Source organism: Molothrus ater, chromosome 17 (genome assembly GCF_012460135.2).
Source record: "Molothrus ater isolate BHLD 08-10-18 breed brown headed cowbird chromosome 17, BPBGC_Mater_1.1, whole genome shotgun sequence".
In the NCBI taxonomy this organism is placed as follows: Eukaryota; Metazoa; Chordata; class Aves; order Passeriformes; family Icteridae; genus Molothrus; species Molothrus ater.
The window spans coordinates 6,184,510-6,211,305 of record NC_050494.2 but is presented as its reverse complement, the minus strand read 5'-3'; the positions used below and the strand labels follow the sequence as shown (position 1 = coordinate 6,211,305).

The 26,796-nt window shown below is 44.9% G+C and overlaps 2 protein-coding genes across 3 annotated transcripts in view; one reads left to right on the top strand and one right to left on the bottom strand.

Moving 5' to 3' along the window:
- Window positions 1–769: 769 nt before the first annotated feature.
- TOMM34 (translocase of outer mitochondrial membrane 34) lies at window positions 770–5,611 on the bottom strand. Its single transcript, XM_036395867.1, has 7 exons — window positions 5,326–5,611; window positions 5,150–5,249; window positions 4,859–5,011; window positions 4,146–4,306; window positions 3,735–3,879; window positions 3,006–3,132; window positions 770–1,833 (listed from the first exon to the last, which is right to left on the bottom strand). Exons 1-7 carry the CDS (start codon window positions 5,609–5,611, stop codon window positions 1,735–1,737), a joined length of 1,071 nt encoding a protein of 356 aa, XP_036251760.1. The 3' UTR covers window positions 770–1,734.
- The window catches only part of STK4 (serine/threonine kinase 4), a 48,819-nt gene continuing 27,573 nt past the window's right edge, over window positions 5,551–26,796 (top strand). The window contains exons 1-10 of one of the 2 annotated variants that reach the window (XM_036395579.2): window positions 5,551–5,641; window positions 8,602–8,682; window positions 9,527–9,655; window positions 12,128–12,242; window positions 12,774–12,938; window positions 13,327–13,494; window positions 14,063–14,200; window positions 14,873–15,001; window positions 15,429–15,482; window positions 17,272–17,461. In XM_036395579.2, the coding sequence (XP_036251472.1) occupies window positions 5,610–5,641; window positions 8,602–8,682; window positions 9,527–9,655; window positions 12,128–12,242; window positions 12,774–12,938; window positions 13,327–13,494; window positions 14,063–14,200; window positions 14,873–15,001; window positions 15,429–15,482; window positions 17,272–17,461 (1,201 nt within the window). In that variant the 5' untranslated portion in view covers window positions 5,551–5,609. The remainder of the gene's footprint in view (window positions 5,642–8,601; window positions 8,683–9,526; window positions 9,656–12,127; window positions 12,243–12,773; window positions 12,939–13,326; window positions 13,495–14,062; window positions 14,201–14,872; window positions 15,002–15,428; window positions 15,483–17,271; window positions 17,462–26,796) is intronic. The other variant, XM_036395580.2, reaches the window with a different exon arrangement.

Below are 26,796 nucleotides of genomic sequence, written 5' to 3'. Positions count from 1 at the left end.
AGTGAAGCCAGTCCTACTTCTGGACTCCTGGACTCCCACTCCTAGTGCTTTTCTGCTTCTCTGGGTACTGCTGTGTGCTTCCCCACCCTGGAATCCATCACACCTGCCCCAAGAGCCTGGGCAAGGGCTGGCTGTGGGATCAATGGAGCTGCCAAGCTTAGAAGCAGGAATGGAGTGAATGCAGCAATTTGTGCCCCTCAGGGAGGACTTGTTCCAAGCCCTGGCACATTTCAGCTGATGGAGTACAGCCCTGGGAACACCAAAAAGCTGTTTAATGTCAGGCTAAGGTAAGAGGTCTTTGTCTTCAATGGCATTAGAGGGATTGCTCTCTATTCAATTGCTCCCAAAATTGAATTCAGTGAGGTGCCTGCCTGAAACACTGCTGGGAGAGGCAACGTAGGAAACAAATATTTTTCAACCCTGACCAAGGGCTAGCTTCTTATTATCTTATTATTCTGTATTATGAGTTATGAATTATTCTGGATTATTCTGGATTATGAGCTGAGGCAGAGGGCAAGGCTGAGCAAGGGCTGGAAACCATGATGCAGTGCTGTGCTCTCCTTGGCATGCCTTTCCCAGCCCCAGTGTCCCTGGAGCTTTTGGCTCTCTGAACTCTAACTTGCAGGGCAACTATGAGCTGAGGTCACTGTCTGAAAGAGCAAAGCCCTGTACAGTGCCTGAAGTCCTCTGACAAACAGAGGGGACAGGATGAAATGGTTAAACAAGCGTTTCCCTTCCCCTATTCCATCCATCACAAAAATCACAGTCCTAGAGTGAAAATAAACATGGCTTTAATGAGAACAGGTTTTAACAGTTCACAAAGTAACTCCAACTATCTCTTTATCTACCATTTAAAATCAGTGCCATCAATATCAGATCAGGAGAAATTTCAACATGCATTGAAGTAGTAAGCCAGACCTCAGCTGGGGTGTTACTGTGTATTTTCCTCCCTGTAACACCCCATAGCAACTGCTCCAAAAGGCACAGAGGAGCTAAAGTGTTTTTGGTTTTTTTTAATTTTTTTTTACAAAAAACACAAGACAAAAAAACCATTGCAAAATTCCCAAGCACCCAGAATCTGAAAGAATAGTGCACAGTGTAACAAGGCAGGCCCAACTTGCTGCTGTTTTCTTAAATGTGCAGAATAATTAAAGAAAGCTGCTACTGTAAACATCTGCCCAGCCACACTAAGCAGCAGAACCCAGCTGAGGGCCAGCAGGCATCAGGGGGGAGAGGGAACAAGCTTGGCCCTGTGCAGTAACTGTGCCCCTGCCACAAGAGGGGTATGTGGTGCTCTGGCAACTGCAGCAGCTCTTGCAGCGACTTTCAGTAATAGCAGCACAAATGCAGCAAAACTGTCACCTGAATAAGGACTAAAACCCCTCTGCTTGTAGCTCTTCAGACAGGAGCAGCCACTCCTGTGCATCTTAGCCAACATGTAAAGAGTCCCTGAGGCCAATAGTTAGAGGCAAGTTGACTTCAACCAGGAAAATGAACCTAAATGCCTCTTGGGGAGGGGCACTAAAGCTATGCATGATCACAGAGCCAGCTGAATAGAGTTTGATACAGATTATGTCTTAGCAATCACTGTGCTGGTACAGAACCTCTTAGATCTCAGCAGCACTGGAAGATTTCAACCCCAATCCTGCATTGACTGGTCCCTGTATCAACAGCAGAAGGGAGAAAGCTTTTCTCTGCAGTGGAAAAGAAAGCTTTCCTGGTTGCTTGGTTACCCTAGGCTCTGTTCAGTTCTTGCAGTAATCTCAGTGCAGCTGTGTTCTTTGGTTCAGTTTTCAACAAGCTCTTGATGTCAGCAATACTTGATTTGTAATCCTAGAAAGAGAATACTTTATATTTTTATTTCATTAATAATTTATTTCATATATATTTTATTTCATTAATATGAAATCCTAGAAAGTGAAGGGGTGTTGAATTTGCAGGCACCTCCGACAGGGGAAGAGATGAGAATCTTGACTTCATGTTTCAGAAGGCTGATTTATTGCTTTATGATATATATTATATTAAAAGAAAATTATATATTAAAACTATACTAAAAGAATAGAAGAAAGGATTTCATCAGAAGGCTAGCAAGGAAAAGAATGGAATGATGATAAAGTCTTGTGACTGACCAGGGAGTCTGAGACAGCTGGACTGTGATTGGCCATTAATTAAAAACAACCACATAAGACCAATCAAAGATGCACCTGCTGCATTCCACAGCAGCAGATAATCATTGTTTACATTTCATTTCTGAGGCCTCTCAGCTTCTCAGGAGAAAAATCCTATCGAAAGCATTTTTCATAAAATATGTCCATGACAGAAGGGGTAGTGCATTAAAAAAGTCTAAGGCAGAACTACTGCCCAGCAAGAGAGGCAAAGACAGCACAGTCAAGCCTGTGCCTCCCTCTCTGTGACTGCTCAAGCACTGGCATTGATGTAGCTATTCTAAAACATGTTCCAGCTAGGACTGAAATGATAATTTCATCACTCAAGTGCATTCTGAGCCCAACACCAATGCAATATGTACTCCAGTACTGACTCCAGCATTCCTCATGAGACAAAAAGATAAAGCTCAACCCTGGTCTCTGTGGTGACCAGGGACAGGATCTGTGGGAATGGCCTGAAGTTGTGTTGGGGAGCTTTGGGTTGTGTATTAGGAAAAGGTTCTTCAGCTCTCGGGCCCAGGGTATCATTGCTGGGGGTGGTGCTGTGCAGGGTGAGGAGTTGGACTCAGAGGCTCCTGTGGGCCCTTTCCAACTCAGCATAGTCTGTGATTCTGTGAAAAGCAGTTGCCTTCAGCATCTCTAGAACTAGGATCTAACTAGGATCTGATAAACTCATGAGATTCAAACAGCAAAGTGTGATGTCTGACTCTTGGTCCTTAAAGGTCTGATGGCAGAGGTTGTCTAGCACAGGAACAAGCCCTAAAGGGTATCTCTGGCTCTGATCGTGCAGCAACAGCTATCTAGTCCTAGCCTGAAGCCCTGCAGAAACTCCTGACTTACCTTCAGTTCTTTAAGTGCTTGAGCACGCCTGTAGAGTGCCTTGACGTTCTTAGGATCCAACTTCAGAGCTTCAGTGCAGTCCTGTGCTGCTTCCTTGTATTGCTTCAGGCTCAGGTAACAGAGAGCTCTGCAACACACACAGCTGCTCAGAGACCTTTGGCTGGAAGCAGCATCCAGAGCCACAACAGAGCAGCTGTCAGGGCAGCACAAAGCTGGGCTCCAGAACCATCCTCGTGTGCTGTGTCATCTTACTCTGGAACTCAAGTTTGTTTCGTTTACAGGGAGGAAAAAAAGGAAATGGTTTTTCAAAGAAACAAAAAGGAAGATGTTTAGAGCAACCTGCCCTAAAGACAAAGTGCACTTGCAGTTGGAGGATGCAGGTTCCTGCCTCTGCCAGTGCAGCACCTGCTCTGCCTGCTGCAGCTCCATACAAGTACTTTGAGTGTTTAAGAACAGCAATCTGCAGTTTGAGGTCTGTAGGACAGCAGAGACAAAGTAGTCAAGGGAGAAATGCCCTGGCAGCCCAGAGGGAAGGGTCTCCAAGGGGTTCTGTAGCACCTGATCAAAGAATGTTACACTACAGAGGAAGCTGCACTTGGGGTGAACCTGAGGGGGTGGTTTTGTTTTATTTATTAGTTTGGGAGCAAATATTAAACAGTTCTGCCAGGAAGTGCCATGGTGGTTTTTATACAGGGCTAAGAAACAGTTGGGCAAAGAGCTGAACAGTACCTGTTGGTGTAAGTTGCACATTCCTTGTTGAGCTTTAAACTCTCAGTGTACTTCTCAACTGCTTTTTTATGGTTTCCTTTCTTTACTAATTCATTTCCTTCTTCCTTAAGCACTCTAGCTCTCTCCATGCCAGCAGCAGTCTTGTCTGGAAATGGTGTGAAAGGATACAGAACTCTATAAAACCAACAAGAATATCACAGCCTCACAGAAAACAAATATCCCCATACCAGAGACAAGACACAGAGACATCAAAGAAATCAGAATCAACAGAAAAGGCTGTGGCAGAACCAGGCCTGGGTTTCCCCAGGCCTCAGCCCTGGCTGCAAACACACCAAGCAGGTGTGGCAGCTGTCTTGTTCATCACCCTTGGGACTACAGGGCTCTCTGCCCAGCCCAAGGGCACGTCCCCACCTCCTTCTCCCCGTGGTGCAGTTGCAGGAGGAGTGTTTGCCCCAGGGGCCTGGGCAGAAGGAACGCTCCACCTCGTCTGGGCAGAAACAGGCACTGTGGGGATTGGTGGCAGCTTCTGACGCCAGTTCACACCATCCTTCTCCAGCAGGGCTTTAGTCATCCTGGAAGAGACAGCTCCCAGTCACCCTGGCTGGGCCATGCAGTACCAGCCCGGTCACTTTTAACCTGGCTTGTGTATTAAGAACAGCATCTCTCTCTTTGCTAATTTCTTTACATGCATCTCAGCTAGGTTTATTCTACAGACAGGACCTTTGCAAAAAGATTATCTTCGCACCAGCAGGGCTAAAAATACAACTGGACACGGGCTGGGGCTGTGACTGCTCAGGTGAGCAAGAGATGCATTTCACTCCTTGGTCTGGCAAGCAGCGGGCATCAGAAAGTGAACAGGACTATAGCAGCCTGTAAACATAGCGAGTCTTAAAGGATAGAATACTGAACTTTAGTTCATTATTTCCTTTAAACCAGGCACTGAGCAGAGCAAAAACAGTCCCACAGCAATCATTCGACCAGCACCCCGAAAGGCACCAGCAGGCAGAGGGAGCGCAGCCAGGGACCCGTGTGCCTGGGACCCAGCTTGGTCCTGCCAGGGCAGCAGGAGTGAGCACGGCTGGAGCAGCAGCACCCAACTGCGGGCACTGGGCACCGTTCCTTACCTGTTGACTCCATCGTGCGCCGCCTGCACGGAGCAGTCCACCTGCAGCGCCGTCTTGTAGTCCACATAGGCCAGCGAGTACCTCTCCAGAGCCTCGTACGCCGCTGCCCGCCGCAGGAGGGGCTTGATCCCGAACGGGACGAGCTCCAGGGCGCTGCGGAGGAGGGCAGAGCGCCGTGAGCCAGCGCGCCCCGGGGCTGCGCCGCGCTCCGCCCGCCCCGACCGCGCCGGGCTCAGCGGCTCAGCGCTCCCCGCGGCCCCGGCCGGTGTCCCCGGCCCCGCCGCCGCTCACCTGCTGCAGTCGGCCACGCAGAGGCTGCAGGCGCCGTCCTTGAGGTGGCAGGCGGCGCGGTTGGCCAGCAGCACGCTGCGCTCCTCGGCGCTGGCATCGCCTGCGCGGGGCACAGCCGCGATTCAGCCGCGATTCAGAGGGGTGTCCCCGCCCGCCCGCCCCGAGCCGTGCCCTACCTGCGGCTTCCAGCTGCGCCAGCGCCCGGGAGTAGAGCTCGGCGGCCGGGCCGTACTGCCCGCGGCGGAACTCCTCGTTGCCGGCCCGGCGCAGCGCACCAGGGGGAGCCGGGGGACGCGGCCATCGCGCCGCCACAGCCGCCGCCGCCGCGCCCGGGAAGCCGCGCCTCTGCCGCCGGAGCCGGGGCGGGCGCTCCCCACTGGCATCCGGCGGCGGGCGGAAGCGGCGGCGGAGCGGTGCCATGGAGCAGTGAGGGACGGAGCGGCTCGCCGACAGGACCGCCATGGAGACGGTGCAGCTGCGGAACCCGCGCCGGTAAGCGCGGGCTGTGTCCCTGCCGGGAGCGGGGATGCTCCGGCCCGTGTCACCCCCTTGCTGGCGGTGCGCGGCCGGGAGCGGGGCTGCGGGCGCGCCGAGCTCCGGCCCCCTCGGTTCTTTGGAGCCGCGGGGCCGTGGGCAGCAGCCCCTGGCACCGGGCAGCGCCTGCTGGGACAGCCCCGCACTCAGGTGCGGGAAAACGGCTGAAACCGGAACGCTGGGGAGAAGGCGCTGCCCGCGCTGCTGCGGGAGCTCCCGCCGGCTACCGCGGCTGTACGAGCTGTGCTGTGCCCGTGCCCGTGGGGTGACACTGCCCCGGTCACTTGTTCTCCCGTCGCGTCTCTCTTTGGGTGAGTTTTGTGCGGGTCTGTGCCCCCAGTGCCGTGTCCGGGCGTGGTGCCCAACCCTGGCACTGCCGCCTTCCCGCCGTGCCCGGGCACACCGAGCACACGGGACATACCGGGTACACCGCGCAAACTGGGCACACCGGGCACACTGCGCAAACCGGACACAGCGAGCACACCGGGTACAGCGGGCACCCTGTGCACAGCGAGCACACCGGGCACACTGAGCACATCAGGTACACCGAGCACATCGGGTACACTGAGCACACCAAGTACACCGGACACACCGGGTATACCGAGCATACCGGGCACACGGGGCACACCGGGCACACTGGGTACACCCGAGCAAACCGGGCACACCGGGCACAGCAAGCACAGCGGACACACCGGGCACACAGGGCATACCGGGCACACCGAGCACACGGGCACACAGGGCACACCAGGCACACCGGGCACACCGGGCACACTGGGTACACCCGGGCACACCGAGCAAACCGGGCACAGCAAGCACAGCGGGCACACCGGGCACACCGAGCATACCGGGCACACTGGGTACACCCGGGCACACCGGGCACAGCAAGCACAGCGGACACACCGGGCACACAGGGCATACCGGGCACACCGAGCACACGGGCACACAGGGCACACCGAGCACCCCGGGCACACCGAGCACACCGATCCCGGACCCTCGGGGGTTTCGGGGCGACCCCCGCACGAAGCCGTGAGTCCGTATCTCGGGCTGCCAGGCCGGGCCGGGCTGCGGGGCAGAGCTGGGATGAAGTGTCAGTGTCAGAATCCTATCAGTGCCTCGCAGCTGGGGCCCGGGGACGCTTCGGCAGCGAACAAAGGAAGCTGCTGGCGCTGGTCCCCTGTGGCATTGGCCCCTTTGGTTAAACAGTGATGTGTATTCTGTTAAAAAACAAAACAAGCTTGGTTTTATTCTATAATTGCTTATGGGGCAGGTGATTAAGATTAGATCTGAATAACAACAGAGGTGAGATTGGGTTTGCGTTGCTGTTCCATCTGTGTGGTATAAACATCCAGGAGAAAGGCAGAGTGTGTCAGACAGCAGTGAGTGCACTCGATGGAGCAGGACAATGCAAAGTAATTGGGCTCCTGGTCTGTAGTAGAAATTAGGCTGTTTGCTGCAAGCACAGTAGTTGTCTGGTTATTGTGTTTGGGTATATGAAAAGTCTTTTTTTTTTCCTTTTATGCTAGTAGAATTTAGGCCTCAACTTGAACAAGAAGGGTCTGCCTCTTGTGTCACCACATTTTCGGCTCCTTGGAAATGGTGGCTTATGTGTTTTCTGGTGCATGTGTTACTTGCTTTTCCCCTTTTCCCACAGCTTCTTCCCTCTCCATTTTCACAGGGACAAGTAAATTCTGTTTAATGCTTATCTGAGCAGGGAAGCTAGCAGCTACTTTCAGTATTTCACCACTTCCTGAGTCTGCTTCTATATAATGTTTCCTCTGCTTCAGGAAGCCATTGTATGTGCTCCATGCGTGAGCTGTTCCTCCCGTGTGGCTTTTGTACATAAACATAATAGCCAGGGGTCAATGAATGGTTTTTGATTCTATTTCTGAAGAAATTGGGTTAAAAAGTTATATATTTAGTATAAAAATTAGTATTCCTGTGACTGGAGTCCTGATCTTTAGCAGCAGCTGTAAGAGCTTTCAGGAGCAACTCGCAGTTGCAGGCAACCACATGTTTTACTTTAAACACCAGCCAGTGCTAAAAACTCTGACTCTTTTAAGTTTCTGTGTTTAAAAAACTCGAACGAGCTGATTTAGGGAGTTTGGAGGGGGTTTTGTTGGCTGGTTTTTGTTTTTGTTTATTGTTGTTTCAGATTTTTTTTTAGTTCACGTGAAAATGAAAGAGCACTTGTTTGTGAGCTGTTGGATACTCTTACAACTGACAATAAAATACTGTTTTCAGACCTTTTTGTTATGTAGTCCTTAGCTGTTTCAGGAGGTTTGGTGAACAGCTCTCCAGTGTAGACTCAAACAAATATGATTGAGCTTCTTGTTGCTTTGTGTACAGGATCTCCCTAAAAGCTGTACTGGGGGAAAGGGTGGCCACGTGAAGAATCACAGCACATAGCAGGTTTTTATTCCTAGAAATTATTTCAGCTGACTCTTATTAGCAATGCTTTAAGAGGGATGGCTTCAAGATCCTGAGAGTCAGATACAGTTTCCTTTTTCCTGGTAGATTTTTCCTAGTATATGTCCAGGCCCATGAAGTTCCCTTTTTTTGGTAGGTATCCTTCCATTCCAGATATTGAAATTCAGCAGATATGTTCAATGGCTTCAAGACTGTGCCATGCTGAGATGTGACCACCAGCATATAGATCCTGAAACTGATTTCTGCCTAGAGGACCTATAGATTTATATGCCTGCTCACATTCTATTCTTTGTAATTCCCAGTCCTTTTTTGCTATTGGATGCTAATAATAATGGGTCTCCTCATCAGGTGAAATAAACTTACTTCATAATCAATTTACTTCATGCCAAACTTTTTGTATGTTTAAGTGGTGCTATTTATTCTTCTCTTTCAGCAGAGCCCAAACTGCCATAAAATCAAATGTAATAATTTCTTTCTTCTTACCCATACAGGCAGCTGAAGAAGTTAGATGAAGACAGTTTAACCAAACAACCTGAAGAAGTATTTGATGTCCTGGAGAAGCTTGGAGAAGGGTATGTGTTGTGTTCCAGTGGGCCAAGTGTACATTTCTCTAGGAAAACACATCTGTGTAACAGAGATGTGTTCAGTGGACTCTGATGTTTCACTTTTGTCATGGTCCTCTTTCTGAAAGGTAGCTACTGACATAGTTACACTGTTTGGTTAATAACAGAATAAAGAATTTGATTCCCAGGAGCTTAATTCAAATAGCAGGTTATGGGTCAGCAGTAGGGAGTGTAAAAGTTTGTCCAAAATCCCAGCCTGGAGTTGGTAGAACCCTTGGGAACTCGAGAGATTTTGTAGTTCATCCTTGGTACCTCTTGAGGAAGATCTGCCTGGTGGAAGTGAACTTGTGATGCTGTGCCCTTTGGTGAGGCAGAGCAGCATGGGAACACTCCTGCAGTGACATGTTCACTGCCTTGAGCAGTTTGAAAAGACTGAGTTGTAAATCTGCCTGGCTGCTGTAAGTAAAGAAGCTGGAAATAGGAGTGATAATATCTGACAGGAGCAAGCAAACCTCTGTGACCAGAGCTGTAGTTCTTCCTGATGCTCAGCTTGTACTCTATGCTGGAAAAAGAGACTTTTTAGGTGTTGAATTTGTGTGAAAGGCCATTCCAAAGCTATGGTCAGTGTAATGATGGTGTGCTCCTTCCTCACTGTCTAAGTTTTCTGACTTATTTGTATTACAATGTTTAAAAGCTAGTGCGCTGATTATTTACATTAAAATACAAAATATTTTAAATAAAAAGATAGTTAATATTTTCCTGATGGTTACACTCGCAAAAAGCAAAACCATAAACATGTGCATTTTTTAAACCATTACTAGATTCAGTATTTGTTTAATGTTTTGTTTTCCAGTTCTTATGGCAGTGTGTTCAAAGCCATCCATAAAGAAACGGGTCAGGTTGTAGCAATTAAACAAGTTCCTGTGGAATCTGACCTGCAAGAAATCATCAAGGAAATATCCATAATGCAACAATGTGACAGGTAAGTGTGTGCTGCAAAACCCTTTATTGGCATGCAAGGAAAAGCATCACCCATGACCTGGCATTTAATCAAATAAGAGCCCTGATCTTGTGTAGGAGCAATGGGGGTAGGATGGTGGGGATGGACAGAGACGAGAGATCTCTGCAGCCAGGGCTGGAACTTGGGGTTTATTGCAAAGGGCCCTGCTGGGAGCTGCCAGCCACAGCTCAGAGCAGGGCTGAGAGAAGAGAGGGGTAGAGAGGATGAAAGGGTGAGAGAGTAAGGGAGTAAAAAGGGTAAGAGAGCAAAAGTGTAAGAGAGTGAGGTTCCCGTTACAATACAATAAATCTTCTGTGTTGAATATTCTAATTCTCACTAACCAATCTAGTACAATATACAAATCCTATAGCATTTACACACAGCCTATAAGAATCACTACATTACCATACTGTGTTACATTTTAAACCCTAAAAACTCCTCTTTGGGCCCCTTCTGCCAAGCTAGTAGGGTCTGCTCTGACCCTTGGATCTGTCTGCAAGCAGAGGGTGTTGTTCCATCAAAAGGGGATCACCTTCAGCCAGCCACAGCATTGTTTTCCAGTTGTTCAGTAACTGAGGGATCTCAAAGCTTGCTTTCATTTCAATCTCGCTTATAGTTTCTATATTCTCAAAATCTTTTGCCAGACAATCATATTGATAAGGCTTTCCTGTTTCATCTTCCCCAACAATCTTGCCTTAAATGTTTTTTGAAAGGCTGGACTTGTACAATCAAGTTACATGGTATCAACTGAGCCACCTTAGCTGACCATTTGGGTAGTGCAAAGGTAAGAGCAGAGGTGTAGCTTGCAGCAGGAGAGGGCACTCAGCTGAGAGGAGTAGCCCTGCACTGGCTGCAGCTGAGAGCCAGCCCTGTGAGCAGTCACTGCCTCCTGCCTGGGCACCGTCACTTCTTAGACAGTGGGACCTTGACTGTGTGCTGGGCAGCAGCTGCCCTGCCCACAGGGGTGGTGGTGCCTTCCCAGCAAGGCATAGAAAGCTGTCAGAGGGAGGTTTTTTGTTTCTTTTTTAAAGGGCGCGTGGATGAGAGCCGCTAATGCATGACTGCTCTTGCGTGTGCACAGCTCCGTGCTGTCACCTGCTCATGGCAGCACTGTCCTGCCTGCTCCTGTCCTGCCTCTGCAGGCTCTGCTGCAGTGCAAGCTCTCTGCTGATCTGAGCATCCCCTGAATAACCTGCTGGCAGCTCTGTGATGGTTGTTGTTCCCCTTTGTGCATGTTTTTATAGGAAGAGGTGCTGCAGTGACTTAGCCAGTGAAGAGCTTGTGGGTAGGGAAGACCCTCTCAAAGTCCAAGGCTGAAGGTTTTAAATACACTCATTTCTTCTGGTGTTATGAATCTGGCCTTAGGAAACACTACTTTGAAGGACTTCCTGTGTGGAAAGCCATTTAAAATAAATTGCATGAGCAGTATAAAACTGTGGTCCCAGTCACTTACTCTATTGGATTCCACTCTCACTGTAGTTACATGAAGATGACTTAGGGGCAGGCAGCAGAGTGTATCTTGAAAAGAAATTGTTCCTGAAAAATCTTCCTGTGTAACTTGAAATGCATTACTACTTTCTCTTAAATTAAATATTAGTATTGTAAGGCCTAAAGTGAGACCTTAGAGTTGTGAGCAGCAGAGGAGTGAATCACTGGAGCATCACATTTTCTGTGCAATTAAGGGACACTGTACAGTGTGACTGACCTGCTAGGTTTAAAGCTTTTTCATTAGAAAATGTTCAGCAGAAAATAAATTAAACAGGTTTTTGTTCCTTAGCTCCATTCCCATCACATCAGGGACAGTCTTTCTGTTAGTTTCTGCTTTACCTTTTCCAGAGGACACATGATTTTTCTGAGCAGTATACTTTACTAGGTTTTTTGCTTTTTGGGCAGACAGATAGCTGACTGAGACAGTCTTAGGTTGTGCTGAGATCCTAAAATATATCCTGGACTAAATCAAAGAGACAAGTAGGTTCACGTGGTAGTGGGGGAACATTTTTCTTAGTGAGCATGATAGTTATTTTCCAGCACATTGTGGGCTTTATTTATTGTTTCTATTTGTCTGTAAATGTTCTGCAGCACCTTTTCCAGGGGCTGCTGTGGCCTGTTTCCCATTCCCTGTCCTGCCCCAGCCCTGACCCTGCTGTAACCTGGTTCAGGGAGCTGAACCAGACTGAAGGCTAATCACCCCTTGTTTCCGTGGGATTTGTTGGACACTTTAGCTCCCTGGAGTGACTTACTGGCAGGTCATATGAGCCCTGCTGTGGGAACAGGCTTGGCAGGACTGGGGAGCCCTGTGCAGAATTCAGGGTGTTCTGGAATACTTCTGCTCTGGGTTGGCATTTCAGCACTGAGTTTCTAAAACGTACTTAGGGTCTCTGCAGTGTATTGTGCTTATTCAGTGATGCTGCTTCCTGGTGTTTGACCCTTTGTTTTATCCTTCTTCTTTCCTAGTCCTCATGTGGTGAAATACTACGGCAGCTATTTTAAGAACACAGACCTGTGGATAGTCATGGAATACTGTGGTGCTGGATCTGTGTCTGACATTATTCGGTTACGAAATAAAACTGTACGTGTGTCCTTTCTCCTTCGAGTGCAGGGGGTGGGACTATGGCTGTCCAGCAGCTCAAGGAAGCTGAGTAGTTGGGGCATAATTCTCAGAGTTCAGTGCCTGACAGAACCATTGGTCATAATTTGAGATGCAGGTCCTTTGTTACTCTGAAAATGAGAAAACTGATTCCATTGAGTTTTGGTTTTTTGGACAATTTAATTGGTGTGTTGGTTTTCTTGAAAACCCATATTGATTCCAAGTAAGACCCTACTTTGCCTTACTTAGGTTATTTAAGGATAAGAATTATTAGTTGAGAAAGGGTTATGGCATATGAAATGTGGCAGTGTATTTATTTATTTGTGTATGCTGGTTGTGATCTAATTCTGCTCCATAACGCTGTAAGTCACTAACTGATTCCCCATTGGTATGGCAACCTTTAGTGAAGGCAATTAGGTGGCAATTAGTGAATCTAAGTAAAATACAGACCAAAGCACAGTAGTGCTGTGTCTCATCCACTGGTATGTTGGCAGTAACTCTTCCCTTCTTCAGCTCACAGAGGAGGAAATTGCTACGATAGTGCAATCAACTCTGAAAGGACTTGAGTACCTGCATTTTATGAGGAAAATACACAGGGACATCAAAGCTGGAAATATATTGCTAAATACAGAGGGACATGCTAAACTTGCTGATTTTGGAGTGGCAGGACAACTCACAGTAAGTAAAACCAGGGTGGCTGTGTGCATTTCAATTTATCTTTTTAACCTGCGTGTGTGATGGGAATGTGGAGTTGGACAAATTGTTCATAGCTGGTTTTTAGCACTTTGCACCATGAGATGCTAAACCAGCAGCAAATTAGAGCAGATCTTCCTCTGTGGAAGCTGTTACAACTAAGTAGTGGTTTGCAATAGCATTTGCTGCTTTTTTTAGTATACTTTTAAGTTCTGTGAGCACATTTTAATTGATCTTTGCAGACTTCTGTATTCTAGTCTTGCTGAGTCTAATAATCTGCAAGATAATTAGGGTGATAATTAATGATGATTAATCATTAATGACTGTTTGTGGCTAATACAGTTGCTGTTGTCTGGATCTTTATCCTTTTCAGGACACCATGGCAAAGCGGAACACAGTCATAGGGACCCCATTTTGGATGGCTCCAGAGGTGATTCAGGAAATTGGGTATAATTGTGTGGCAGACATCTGGTCCCTGGGAATCACTGCAATAGAAATGGCTGAAGGAAAGCCACCATATGCAGATATTCATCCCATGAGGGTAAGGACTATGGCCTTAAATGTATTGCTCTATGGAAAAGGTTTGATATCCCAGCTGGCTGAATCATATATCAGCATGCAATCTTGTTTTTAATGTATAGAACAAGTTGTTTTCTGTCAGTTCTTTGTACTGTTGATTAAATTAAAAACAGGTCTTTGTCAAGAAGAATCTGCATGGGAATAAAAACAATCACAGTTCTCTTCTGTTAAGACATAGCTGGTGCTCTGTGTTGGATGTGAAGGATATTTTCAGCTGGATTATGCAAAGTGGATTTTTAAATTTTCTTTTTTTAATGCAAGCACAAATTTTAGGGACTGAAAAATGTCAGATTCACACTTTTGGGGCACATAATGGCTCAGCCAGGTGTGAGCACCTAGGGAGAAAAGTCTGTTTTCCTGCTACTTGATCCCTGTGAGCAGATTTGTGTGTAATATTGGCACAAACTCCTCAGAGGCAGCACCTTGAAAAGTAGACTGTTCTTTAGTACCAGCATGTGTTTGGCTGTATTTATGTTGAACTGTTGGTTTTAAGCTTTGTTGTGGAAATCTGAAATGCTCTTCTGCTTTAGGCAATTTTCATGATTCCTACCAATCCTCCTCCAACATTCCGGAAGCCGGAGCTGTGGTCGGACAATTTTACAGACTTTGTGAAGCAGTGTCTTGTGAAGAGCCCGGAGCAGAGAGCCACTGCAACACAGCTGCTGCAGGTCTGCTTTTCTTAGGAGAGCATAAATTCTGGGGGAGGCTTGCCCAGGGTAGGCTGTGCTGTGTGGCTCTTGAGATGTTGGTTTCGTTTCTTGCTGCTCCTGCTCACTGCAGATTTTACTTTTTAGTAACTCGTTGTAAAAATTTCACACGACTTCAACTTCTCAGTTCTTCTCCAAGAACCAGTCTGACTTCAACTTCCTTTGTCTTCTCCGGGGTGTTTTTGTTGTTTTGGCTTTCAGAGTTTGTTGCTGGTTTGCTGGTTTTGTTTTGTTTGGATTTGTTGTTTTACTTTCAAATTCCCACCAGCACTGCCAAGAAAGTGTCTCTTAAAACACAAAACAGGGCAGGCTAAGTCTAAGTGGTTGCTCAGAATGTTCCAGGCATGGTAATGGTCTGTGTAATTGGTTCTTGACAGCTAAGCTAAGGAAAGAAGTGTAGAGCTGTGGGTGGTGAATGAGCCCAAGGTCTCACATCAGTTGTGCCCTTGGAGCTTGATCTTGTTTGGAGGGTGGAAGGTCTCCCTCCTGTGCCAAACAGAAGGACTGGGTAATTATTTTAGCAATGTTTCGAGTTAAACCTTAATTTGATTTGAAGTAGGCCATAGTAACAGTGTTCTACTGTTCTGTCCTGCTTTGGATGCAGTGCTTATTTGTTTTTAAAATACTTCTCAGCATCCATTTGTTAAAAGTGCCAAAGGAGTATCAATTCTGAGAGACCTGATTAATGAAGCAATGGACATCAAGCTGAAACGCCAAGAGGCACAGCAGCGTGAACTGGATCAGGAGGATGAAGAAAATTCAGTGAGTATTCAATAGCAGCAGTGTGCAAAGTCCAAACTCTCACTCCTTTCAGAAGGCTTAACTGCTTCGGGTTTTGTTTTTGCAACATTTTGTCCAATTGCCAGTGGATTTGACTTAGTTCTGGAGTTTTCTACTTTATGACTGTGTAACCTGATGGTTGGTGCCTGCTCAAGCTGTATTTGAGTAGGACAGGCAGCATGAGTGGGGTACTGTTCACCTTATAGTGTAGCTTGAGGCTAGGCTACAGAGTGCTGTATGCAGAAGACTTGATTCATTTTGCCCAGTTGGATTATATTATTTATGCAGTAGTGAGAATGTTTTCATTGTAGATTCAGGTCTTAGACTGCTCTCCTTGTACAGAATAATAATATCATCTCTGATGCACTGTGATATAAGTCTGTTGTGTTGTTTTACTGTTGTGCTTTAGAACATCCCTTATAGAAACTTTCTTCTACACAAGAGCAACCGACAGAAGCCTGAGGTGAGGGCATGGGAAGTGTTCAGGGCTTGCTGTGAATTTCGGTTTGGCTCTCTGTTTCAGTGGTTACAGCATGTGGATTTGGGAAGCATGTTGAAAGCTGGTTTTTGAGCCTCTGCCTGCTTCAGCCTGAGTAAATGAAATGGGCAGCACAAGGCATTGTATGCCAGCCCTGCCCAGGGGTGACACTTGAGCAGCATGGTCCCTGGTGTCTGTGCTGAACACATTGTGCATCTGGTTTTGCACTCTAGGACTGGATATTTATTCAGTGTGGAAGTAACTTTATTGGTCACATTGCCATGATGTCAATTCTACGAGTACTGTCCCTACCCTGAGTTTTGTCTTTGCCATCCCTTCTTCATTTCTGACTGATCTGGGGTCACAGTGCTGACAGGCGGTGTCTGTGTGGTGGAGTTAAGTCCTCTCTGTTGGTGTGTGTGTTTTCCTGAAGCTTCTCTACTCCATGTCTGCTAGCAGAAAAGCTTCCCAAACATTTCCCAAGTGATGTGAAAACTTCTGATGCAGTCCTTTGTTAAATGATGTGTAGCTAACAAATTTATTACTTCCTCTCACCCACTCAACTCCACACAAAATTAATTCTCCTCTATTAGCATCTTGTGTAGTTTTCTCCTCTCTTGCTTTTGGTTTTGAGGTTGGAAAGTAAATTTTATAGACACTCCTGACAGAACAGGTAAAATGCTGGGAACATGGAGAGGTGACTTCTCTCTTTCCATGATATTGAGATGGAATATCAGAGTTTGATGTGCAACACCTGTGTGTTTTCCTTCTAACACTAACACAGATCAGTAAGGCAATGGTCACATAAAGAATGTGAACTTCATTCTGAGAACAAAACATGAGCATCTCAGCTAAGGTGAGATGCCTAGAAACTCTACTGTAAACCTGGAAAGGGACTTCTGTTCTGCAGTTGGATAGCTGGTCCACAATTTCAAGAAACCAACTGGATTGTGGAAATCTTGACCCTGTTCTTCATGAAGTCCTAGTCACAATACACACTTAGTGAAGCACACACCACCTGATGAAACTGCCACCTTTGGCTAACATAACTCTGCCAGGAAGTTGTTCTTCTCCCAAGCCAGAATTGCTTTGAAGAGGTTGTGTTTTCCTACAGAATCAGTCTCCTAAGCCTTGGCAGCAGCAATTCCAACTTTTGTTATTAGTCCCTTTAAGCAAATGGAAAGATAAAAAGTAATTTTCACTGAAAAAAGTTATGCAACTTTGATCATTTGTTTGAATCCTTTTTAAAGATTTGCAAATGTAATTAATTTTTTTTCAGTGCCCCTGAAATTTATAATGAGTTGAACTACCTAAATGTTAGAAATGGAAAAAAACAAGATGAGGGGCTTTTCTTTCCATGTGTCACATACTCTCCAGACTTAGACCTGGTGACTCCTCAGTGAGCTGTACCACTGGAGAACAGTGGGTTAGGGTCAGCTCTCAGAACTGCCTGCATGAATAGAAACACTGGTGACTGATTGAGTGCTCTAATCTACTCTTACAGACACTTCACCAGCTCAAAAATGAGGTACAGCTTGCACTGAGAAGTTTCTGCTGATTATTTATCTGTTCTCTTACTTATCATGCTGGCAGAAAAGCATTCATTAGTTTTCATTACCTGTTTGGAGATGACAGGGAGAGAACAAAGTGCATAAACCAAACGTTGCTTCTGTGTGTGTCTGTAAAAAAACCCTCTGAATCAGTGTGACTTAAACACAGCCATTCTTCATGGCACTTCGTCAGTAAAATCTGTGTTTGTGGCATGTTTGAACAGGAGGAGGATGAGACAGATTCGGGCACCATGGTGAGGGCAAGTGGAGATGAAACTGGCACAATCAGAGCTGTGAACACCATGAGTGATGGAGCCAACACCATGATAGAACACGATGGCACCCTGGAGTCCCAGCTGGGCACAATGGTCATCAACACCGAGGAGGAGGAGGAGGAGGAGGGCACCATGAAAAGTAAGGAAACATCTCTGACTTCTAGAATATTGCTTAAAGCTTCATGTGGGCTATGATATGTATTCCCAACCTGCTTTGATATTTTTGGTTGATTATTGTGTCTTTCGGATGTAGGGAGCCAGAACTCTTAGGTCAGTGCCCTCTGAGAAACCTTCCTAGGCCCAAGTTTCAAGCCATGTTATAGCTGAAGTGCAATTTCCACAATCAGCTTCTGCGTTAATCAAATGAGATCTGATTCTTGGTAGTAATCTGGGGTTTTTTTTTTGTCAGTTCTATTTTGCTGGTCTTGTATTTTTCACAGAATGTAGAGGGGACTCTAACAAGGGGTTAATCACAACGTGTGTGTTGCTTTAGATGATGATCTGGCTGTAACCTGGCTCTGAAAGCAGAAAGTCTGTTTTAGGAGTGGTGCATTCAATGAAGAGACAGAATTATGAAATGACAAATATATTGAAGGCTTCTTCACATCAGGACATGCAGGGAGGGGTTGGCATCTCTCTGGAGTGCTGCTCTTCTTTTGTGTTACTGCAGTCACTGAGGACAGCCCAGTGAGCTCTGTTGCTGTTTTAGACATTTGAGTTGAAATCCATGCTGCCCTAAAACAGGAGAGCTTACTAAAGCCACAAGCCTTGTCAGAGGTTGTAAGATTTAAAATTGTGACTGATAGCCTTACAGCTTGAGCTGGAAAAAGGTTGAAAATATTTCTTTGATTAAAGAAATGTCAGGAAGTAGAAAAGTATGACTACAAGAAAAGGAATTTTTCTGAATTGTGGGTTCTCACAGAAATCCATTCCACTGGTTTGTTAACCTCCCAGCCCTGAGGCAGAGGCAGTCAGGGATGACTCGATGGCCAGCCTGGATGTTTGTTTGCTCAAGGACTGGAGAAAGTGCTGACTGAGGGCTTAGCAATACTCAAGTGTGATCACCACATGCAAGGCTTGTTCTTTTGGCTCTGGCACTGCTTCCAAAGGCTTCCTTGGCCATCTGGTATTGAGCCTTTAGCTGTTCTTCACAGGAGTTTGGAAGAATCCTTTCCTCAGGAATATCTGTGCTGAAAGCTTCTTCCCTGTCAGGGCCCTTTGAAGCTTGTGAAATAATGTTGGGTTTGAGAGGGACATTTCAGCAGAATCCCTTTAAAGATTTTTCCAAACTTTGATAAACATGATTCAGCACATTAAAACCCAGAGGTGTCAGTCCATGTAGCAGCTTGGGGCAGCAAAGACAATGGTGTGGTGGAACAAGGTTGGTCTAGCAAGGAGATGGATGCAGCAAAAATGGCATCCAAAGAAAGGGACATTTCAATGGTATTCAATAAACCTGGGGAAGCTGCAGTTTCTTTACTAACAGCCAGCACTGATAGTTTCTCATCCTCAGTGTGTATTGTTCCATTTCATGGCTCACAGTATCAGAGGTTTTGCCGTCTGGTGCTCCTGCACTGTGGCAGTAAAGCACCTCTTGGATTTATCTTCCACGTTTGACATGTGCTTATCTTCTCACTATCTTTTTAAGGCTGCAGTGCTTGTATCTCAAAAGCACCTGGTGCTGTGTGTGAAGTGGTGTTCAGGGGCTTGAGGAGATGCCTTTGATAGTCTCTCTTTAGCAAGGACACTCAGGTTTTGAGCAGAGAGTTCAGGATGCAGAGAGTTTCAGGGATGCAGCGATGCCTTTAGCACAGGGCAGGCTCTCCCCTCAAGAGGGAGCTCCACAACAGGCTCTGACACCACCAGAGCTCCGTGACTGCAAAGTGCAGTTTTATTTTAAACCCTCCTGAGACTTCAGGCTCCTTAAGAACTCCCTGCTCCTCAGCTGCTGCTGTGCAAGGCGTCCACAGCCAGGTGTGTGGCAGCAGCCCTGGAGGTGGTGGCTGGCACTGGGACCACTTCCATGCCATGGGCTTCACACAGTGATGCCCGCTCAGTCCATTTATTCTGCATTTTGCCTGTTTGTAGCTCCATTCCAGCAAATCTGATGTCAATGATAATGATAACCTTATCTTAACACCCTTTTCTCCTCCTCTGGTGGTGTAACTCTGAAATGCTGGCTGCTGCACAGAGCACTTCTCAGTTTGTTTTGGGGATGCAAGGCAGTGTCTCTGAGCGGCTTGCCCTTTGTGAGGATTCCCTGCAGCTCCATTTTTCAGCTTGCCATTTACATATTCATAACATTCAGTTAAATGCATTTAGCCCTAAAGCTCATCAGCCTGCTGCAGAACCCTCTGGAGAAAGTGCTTTTTTGTGATCTTAAATATAAATATAATAATGCTGTTTGAGGACAACTGAGTTTTAAGGAGCTTCATCGAATCATATTTTTAAAGGCACCTATAATTTTTTTTTGGCAGTTTGTCTTATGACTCACAATAGAACCTATTTTTAAGTCAATAAAAAAACTTCTGGTTTGTTTTTTTACACGGCATTATAGCTTCCCTAGGTGTCCTGGGCTTTTTAACTGTAGGTTTCTGAAGTTGTGTTCTAGCCCTTCTTTCTAATTAAAAAGTATAAATCTGTGTCTTAACGAGTTTTTTGTTTGGTTGTATTTCTTTTTAATGTAAAAAGTGTGTAAAGTGTTGTAGTTCAGTGTTTCATAGATAGGATTGTCTTAGAAATCTCTGGCAAACAACTTCCAATAGCCTTGAAAGTAAAAATAACTTCCAGTAGACTTGAAAGTGATTCTTGCATAAATCAGTTTGTGACTTTTTAGGCTCAGAGGAATCTTAAATTCCAGTATTTTACATTGGGGGAGAAGTTTTGTTTTGCAGTCAATTGAGCTGTAATTGTGTTTGCTTAAATTCTTTCGTTTGCTTGGCTTTATTCTGGGCACTCAATATAAATAGTCAGGCATCATTAAAAATGTCACTGTGACATTCTGTTACACATTGTGAAAGCACTCAAGTGATTGCCTGAGACTGCAGGTACTAAATTGTGCTGCGACACATTTTACCTCGAAATCGATTGCTGAAAGATTACTTATGGATTGCAGTTAAACTATTCCAGGAAAACTTTAAATGTAGCTGGAGAACTATAGATGAGCAATGATTTGTAATAACAGGCATTTCCATTGTGCTTGAGAGCTGGAATAACTTTTGGGCTGTTAATATGTCTGCAAATGTCCTTTTTTAATTTTTTCTATGGGAGAATATATAGTGCTAGTAAACAGTGAAGCATTTTTTATTCTTTATGCTTTTACTCTTCCTTTTTCTGCTTTACTTGCTGTACTTGTTTAGATAGTGGAATCTTGGCATGAATTTGTCTCTTTGATTTAAAGAGTGGAACATAATTTTATTATAATGTTGCCTTCCTTGAACACCGCAATACAATCAGATCCAAGTGAAATTGGATCTAGTTTGTCTAGTACTATAGTCTGCCCTATTTTCTCTGTTAAAGTACATCTTGCTTGTTTAAGCATCAAATAATTGGTGAATTACATTGGAGAATGCAGAACTGCCAGCAGCAGCGTGAGTTGGGCTGTCTGGTGTTTGGGTTGAGGTGAATGAGGAATCTGGAGACAGGGGAAGGATTGTGGCTCTGGGGTTCTTCTTCATGAGGCACACATTCACTACAGGGTCTGGTGCAGAAATAGACCAGAAGCTTTAGTAACACTGTTGTCTCTACCTTGATAATGTAATGTGCTGGTAAAAATTCTTTAGAGTCTGTAAATGTTCAAAATAAAAAAAATCCAGGCTTCATTCTTACACAGTTTGAGGTGGCTTGGGTTTTGTTGTGCTTTTACCATGCCCACACTAAGCATGGTTGTGTCATTTTAAAAAAGTATTTCCCCTTTTGAGGGGGAATTGGGCTTCATTAGCAAATTAAATGAGCTAAGATGCAAACTTGGCAATTTCCTATTTGAAAAATGATTCAGAGTAAGCTTGTCATCTTGGTGGCTGTGTGAGACATCCAGTGGGTGACACTTAAACCTGAGCCAGAGAAATGTTTCTGCCAAGACTCAGGAAACATTTTTTCCCCGTGAATTAACCTGAGATTTTTCACATAAAGCAATGGCTGTAAAACCTGCAGTGTGAGCAGCAGAATGAGAATGGGTGGCAGGAGGATTATGTGATTGCATTAATATTGTAATTGACTAAAGTATTACTGATGTATAGCTGAGGTAGCTATAATATCATTAGCTGTCCAGAAAAGTGCAGTGGCACTTTATCCAAATTGCTCATGCAGCTACTGTGGAGAATAACTCCACATCTTGTCAGGATTTCCATCACGTGTGTGTCAAAGATACTGACCAAAGGTTCTTGGTTTGCCTCTGCTTTTCTCCATGGACAACAACAGCTCTTTGCAGCAGCTTCCCACTACTTAGTGTTATTAATGTCCAGCGGTGCAGTTCTGTGTTTAAAGCAAATTGGTCCATTTAGTCATAATTGAACCATAAAACACTCCCAGCATTATAATGCATTTAAATAACATGCTGCTTATACCAACTCCTACATTGATTAAATTGTTCTCGAGCTGTAAGAATCATCCTACTGCCACTCTTGGGGTGTGGAGAATACAAATCTGCACAGAGGAATGTTCCTCTTGCTTTTTGACTTTAATAGCAGCCTTGCTGGCAAGCTTGACATAAGCAGTGGCCAGCAAAATTTGTTTAAGAGTATTAAGCTGTGTGAACATGAAGACTTAGGGATGGGAGGTGTTGTGTGTGCTGTCATTTTGTTGTGGGGTTTTTGTTGTGTGTTTTGTTTTTCTTTTGGAACACTGGCCCTAGTAATTGAAATATTGGCTCTGGGCAGGCTGGAGAATGAAGGGAAGTTAATCCAGGATCTAAGGGGGATGCTTGTCCACCTTTGGTTGTCCTGCACATTTGACAAAGCTTCATTGCCATGACAAAGTTTATTACCTGTTTATCTCAGTGTCAGAGATACTGAAATTGGAGAAAGGATGTATGTGTTTAACAGAGCTATTTTTGCTGGTTTTAACAGTTTATTATTGAGCACTCCTGTATTTAGTTAGAAAGTAGGGGATTTTTTTTTTTCTGGACAGAAGCATTTTTCTTGGTGAAGATGGGAGATGTGATTAACAGGGTCCTGAGCACTGCACAGGAGGCAGTGTGCTTCAGGAGACTCAACCAAGAGAGTAGTAGTAGTAAATCACCTACTAAGTACATCTCTGTCCCATGCACATTCATGCATTTGCACATACAGGCAAACTGCAGCCTACCTGTCTCTTCTAAGAATAAACTTATTCCCTACTGGATCAAAATAAATCCTGGAGAAAGCCTTACTCCTAAGCAGGAATAAGAAAAAGTGTAAACTCTTAAATTCCTTCATTGCAGAAGTTCAAAACCAAATTTGTTTCTACCAGCAGATTTTCAAGCTTCAGGGGAAAAAAAAATGTTCATTGCAATGTTGTTTTCTGTTCTCTCTAGATAAGCAAATGAGTTTCTGGCTTATGAATAGAAAGGGAGTTAGGAAGTGCTTACTTGGTTCTGTGCCAGCTGGGGAGCCTGAGCTGTTACCCACAGGTGCTGGATGTGAAGCCTACATCCCTGCTGATGAGGGTGTTTCTCATGAAGATTTATGAGGAGCTGAGCCAGAGGATGCAGAATAGGAAATGTTCACTTTTTGTGGATGCACCTTCACATCTCACTGCCTGTCACGTGCAGTGGCTGCTGGACTAAATTAGCAATTCAGGCTAATGAGGTGAAAGACGTGAGCTGGCCACTGAAAATTGTGATGGAGGAAGAAAGCTGCTCTGTGTTTATAATCATGTCTGAGATTTAAAGCAGAGGAGACATGAAAGGAGGTAACCTGACCTTAAGCACCTTCAATTACTGTGAGGATTTCCTCCCCTATTTTTGGAAGGGTTCTCACTATAGATGTTGCAGCTTTGGGTAAGTGTTGGTGCTCTTCTCCTTAGATGACTTTCACACCTTATTCATCCATAGGTTGATTTTTATGTTCATTTAGGAGTTTCTTATTAATAGCAGAAGCTGTTGGGAGTGTTTTGGTTTGATTTAATTTGAGATAGGCCATAATTATGGGGAGACTTGTCCTCATAAAGAGATAAAAAGTGTTACGTGTTCTGCTTTTAATGCGTGGAAATTTCAGCTCCTCTTGCCATGGGATGAACTTATTAATGATGGAGCAATTTTTGCTCTGGTTGAATAATTTGACATCTCTCTGCTCTGCTGCTTAAAATGACTCAGTCCTCTTCAGACTGTACAAATTATGCTGTCCAGCTGCTAAAGTTCATCTGTGATCTCTAAAAAATAGCCCAAAGCAAAGAAAACTGCAGTTCCATTTGAAATTTAATATTAATGAAGTGTTGCTTACACATGACCATCAGGCAATTTTCTGTGCATCCTAAGTATGTATTTTCAGTCTCAAAGTTACATAATTGAATATAAAGCAGCAGCTTACTGAGACTAGTGAGGGCTAAGGCTTAGTAGAGGTTGCAGCCTCTGAATTTTTGACAAATGCACATACATATACCAAGGATCATGTCTTAGTTGGAAATCACTAATCACTTAGTTGATCACTTAATTGTTGCTGATTTATGCCAGCTTCATTGTAAATTAATTTGTAGCATTATCTCCTGTGCCCAGCCATAACTCCAGCTCCAATTTTTGTGGTGCAGGGAGGAAATCTAATCATTGTGACTTCAAGAACAAGTATTTAACTCTTAACTATATAAGCTGCCTTGAGTAAAGTGCACACAAAATGTGTTGCTGAGGTTCTCTTACTCTCCCTCTCATGACAAGCTTTGTAACTCCAAAATATTCACCCCAGGTAGACCTTAGCAATCCCTTTCAAGAGGAAAGAATAATAAACCAAGGAATCTTCTGATGTCAAGTTTGAGTAGAGAAGAATAATTTTAGAGAAAAGCAGAAATTTTAGTTTCATTGCTCAGCAAGCTTGTTCAGATAGATAGAAGGCCTTTGTAAATCTCCCTTTCTTTTTGAAAGCATCCTTTGAAGCTTGTAAGCTTCTGAAAATTTTCAATTGTGAGAGCTAATTTGGCAAAATCAACAAAATGAGTCTTTTTATTTCTGGGGCTAGATGATAACAAGTGATCTGGTTCCATAGATATTCTTTACTGCTGTGTATGAAGAGTAAATCTGTTGCTGGTTTGATTGACTGGGCTGTTTCTTCTTTATCATTTTCCTTTCTCTGCAGCATCATACGGAAATGCAAATGACTTGCAGGCTCTCCACACCTCCTTTGTCATCTTTTGCTTCATGTGAGGTGGTTTGTATGCTGCAGCCAGCCTCTAAGACTGACCTATTCCATTCCCTCAACTATTCAGACAGGTGGCATTTTTGGAAAGGAGTGGACTGCTGTTCAGTTTTTTCCTTACAAGTTGTCCTTGCTGTAGCCTGGCAGAGGAGAGGATCCAGGTGCTGGCTTCTTGCAGAGCCCTGCCTGTACCTGTCAGTTGTGTTTGGGCTGTTTGTGCTTGGAGAGGGACCTTGCCACGTGGAGTTGGACATTGCTTTCCAGTGCTGAAGGATAACACAGAAATTCAAGTTTACAGGGATATTTGTTGTGCACAACTTAGAGCATTCTCTACCTTTGGACCCACTAGTTTCACACCTTTTTCTGTTCTCATACACAATAGTACTGGTGTTTTTATACTTTTTAAGCATGACTTTAAAACCAGCCCACACCTGTGAGTTTTCCATGGAGGGCTTCTGCTCCTCACAGAATGCAGGCTGAGCTCTGGCAGCCCTCCCTGCTCTGCACAGCCACTCTGAACCTGCAATTCTGCAGTCAGTTGGACCAGCCCCAGCAGAGCTGTGGTGTTCCATTTGTGTAATTAATATAGCTCCTAAAAAATGACTGCATATCTAAATGATAGACCTTTAATGGCTCCAGGGAGCTCTCATGGCTCATCCTTAGAAGCAACTCTTTAGATTCCAAAATAGATGCAACAGTGAAGCCTTTCTTGTCACCACGGGGTGACCTTCTCATAAAAGGCTCTTCTCCACCACAGTTGTGATCTCACTTTCTGTCAAATGCTCATATTTTAGCCTAACCCTATAAAATTAGGAAGTTAAATGCTTTTTGGCACGGACACGTTTGGTGCGGTGTCATCTTTCAGCAGCATCTGCTTCTGCAAATAGCAGGGATCGATTTTGGTCTTTGGCTGCCTGTTACCAAAATTTTAAAGATATAGTGGTGTGACTCTTGTGTTGAATTAATAGCAGGTCATCTTTGGAAAGATGACACTGCTGCTAAGTGCTAAGATTGACAAAAAGAAGTTCAGTTGTGCTGGGATGATAATTGATTTGGTGTAATGTCTTTCTGTCTCCAGGAGCATTTCTGTCCATCTTGCTGCATCCACACCCCTACAGAGATCATAGCAGCAACTAAAATTTCAGATATCTTAGATCTGCATCACAGCTATTTCTCCTTTTATATTGCCATCTCTTTTTTCCCCCATTTTTTTGTCAGTTAGCAATCTCTGCTTTATATCAGTTAAAAAACAAAGAAGCACTAAGACACAGTGTTATGTGTTGATGTGTGGAAATGTACTAAAATTGATGACTAAATGTACTTAAATTGGTGACTAAATGTATTTAAATTGGTGACTAAATGTTGCTTGTGTTTGCAAGGCCTAAGGTGGCTGCAGGGTGAGAGGTGTCTGATGGTGGGTGTGAAGAGCATGTGCCACAAAAGCACTTGGGTGGGCAGGGAGCTCTGGTGCTCATCATGCTGATTCCCTGTGTGCAGTTGTCCCTGGAATGGGACAAGTGCAAAGTCAGATCTGGTTGCTTGAGGCCTTGAAAGTCACCCCAGTCCCATCCTGTTGCACAACCATCCTTGCTGTGAAACTTCCTTCCTTTTGTTCAGCCCAGCCCAGTTACCCTTTGCAGCAGTTCATTTCCCCTCGTCCTCTCACTGGGAGATCACACAGAAACTTCATTGCCCTGCACTTCAGGAGAGCAGATTTTGGCTTCTTCAGGAATAAGCTTGGTAGAGTATCATGGAATAAAGTCATGGAGGGACAAGGAGCCCAAAAAGCTGGTTCAAACATCCAAGGCTAACTTCCTCCAAGCTCAGGAACAATGCATCCTGACAATGGGAAAGTCAGGCAAAAATGCCATGAGGACTGCATGGATGAACAAGGATCTCCTGGACAAACTCAGCCACAAAAAGGAAGCCTGCAGCCTTGCTTACCCTTACAGAGGGTAAAAGCAAGGACAGGTAGCATGGGGGAAATTCACTTAGATTGTCCAAACAGCCAAGGATCACGTTAGGAATGCTGAAACCCTGATAGAATTAAGTATGGCCAGGGACATCAAGGGCAGCAAGAAAATCTTGTATAGGTCCATAATTTTCCCTGTTCTTCCTTTTGTCACCGACAGCCCTGAGCTGAGTGGTGCAG

Coding starts and splice junctions, on each gene's coding strand:
- TOMM34 (XM_036395867.1), bottom strand. CDS start 5,611: ATGGCGGTCCTGTCGGCGAGCCGCTCCGTCCCTCACTGCTCCATGGCA. Junction 5,250..5,325: donor GGCGCAGCTGGAAGCCGCAG/GTAGGGCACGGC, acceptor TGCCCCGCGCAG/GCGATGCCAGCGCCGAGGAG. Junction 4,307..4,858: donor GCGCACGATGGAGTCAACAG/GTAAGGAACGGT, acceptor TGTCTCTTCCAG/GATGACTAAAGCCCTGCTGG.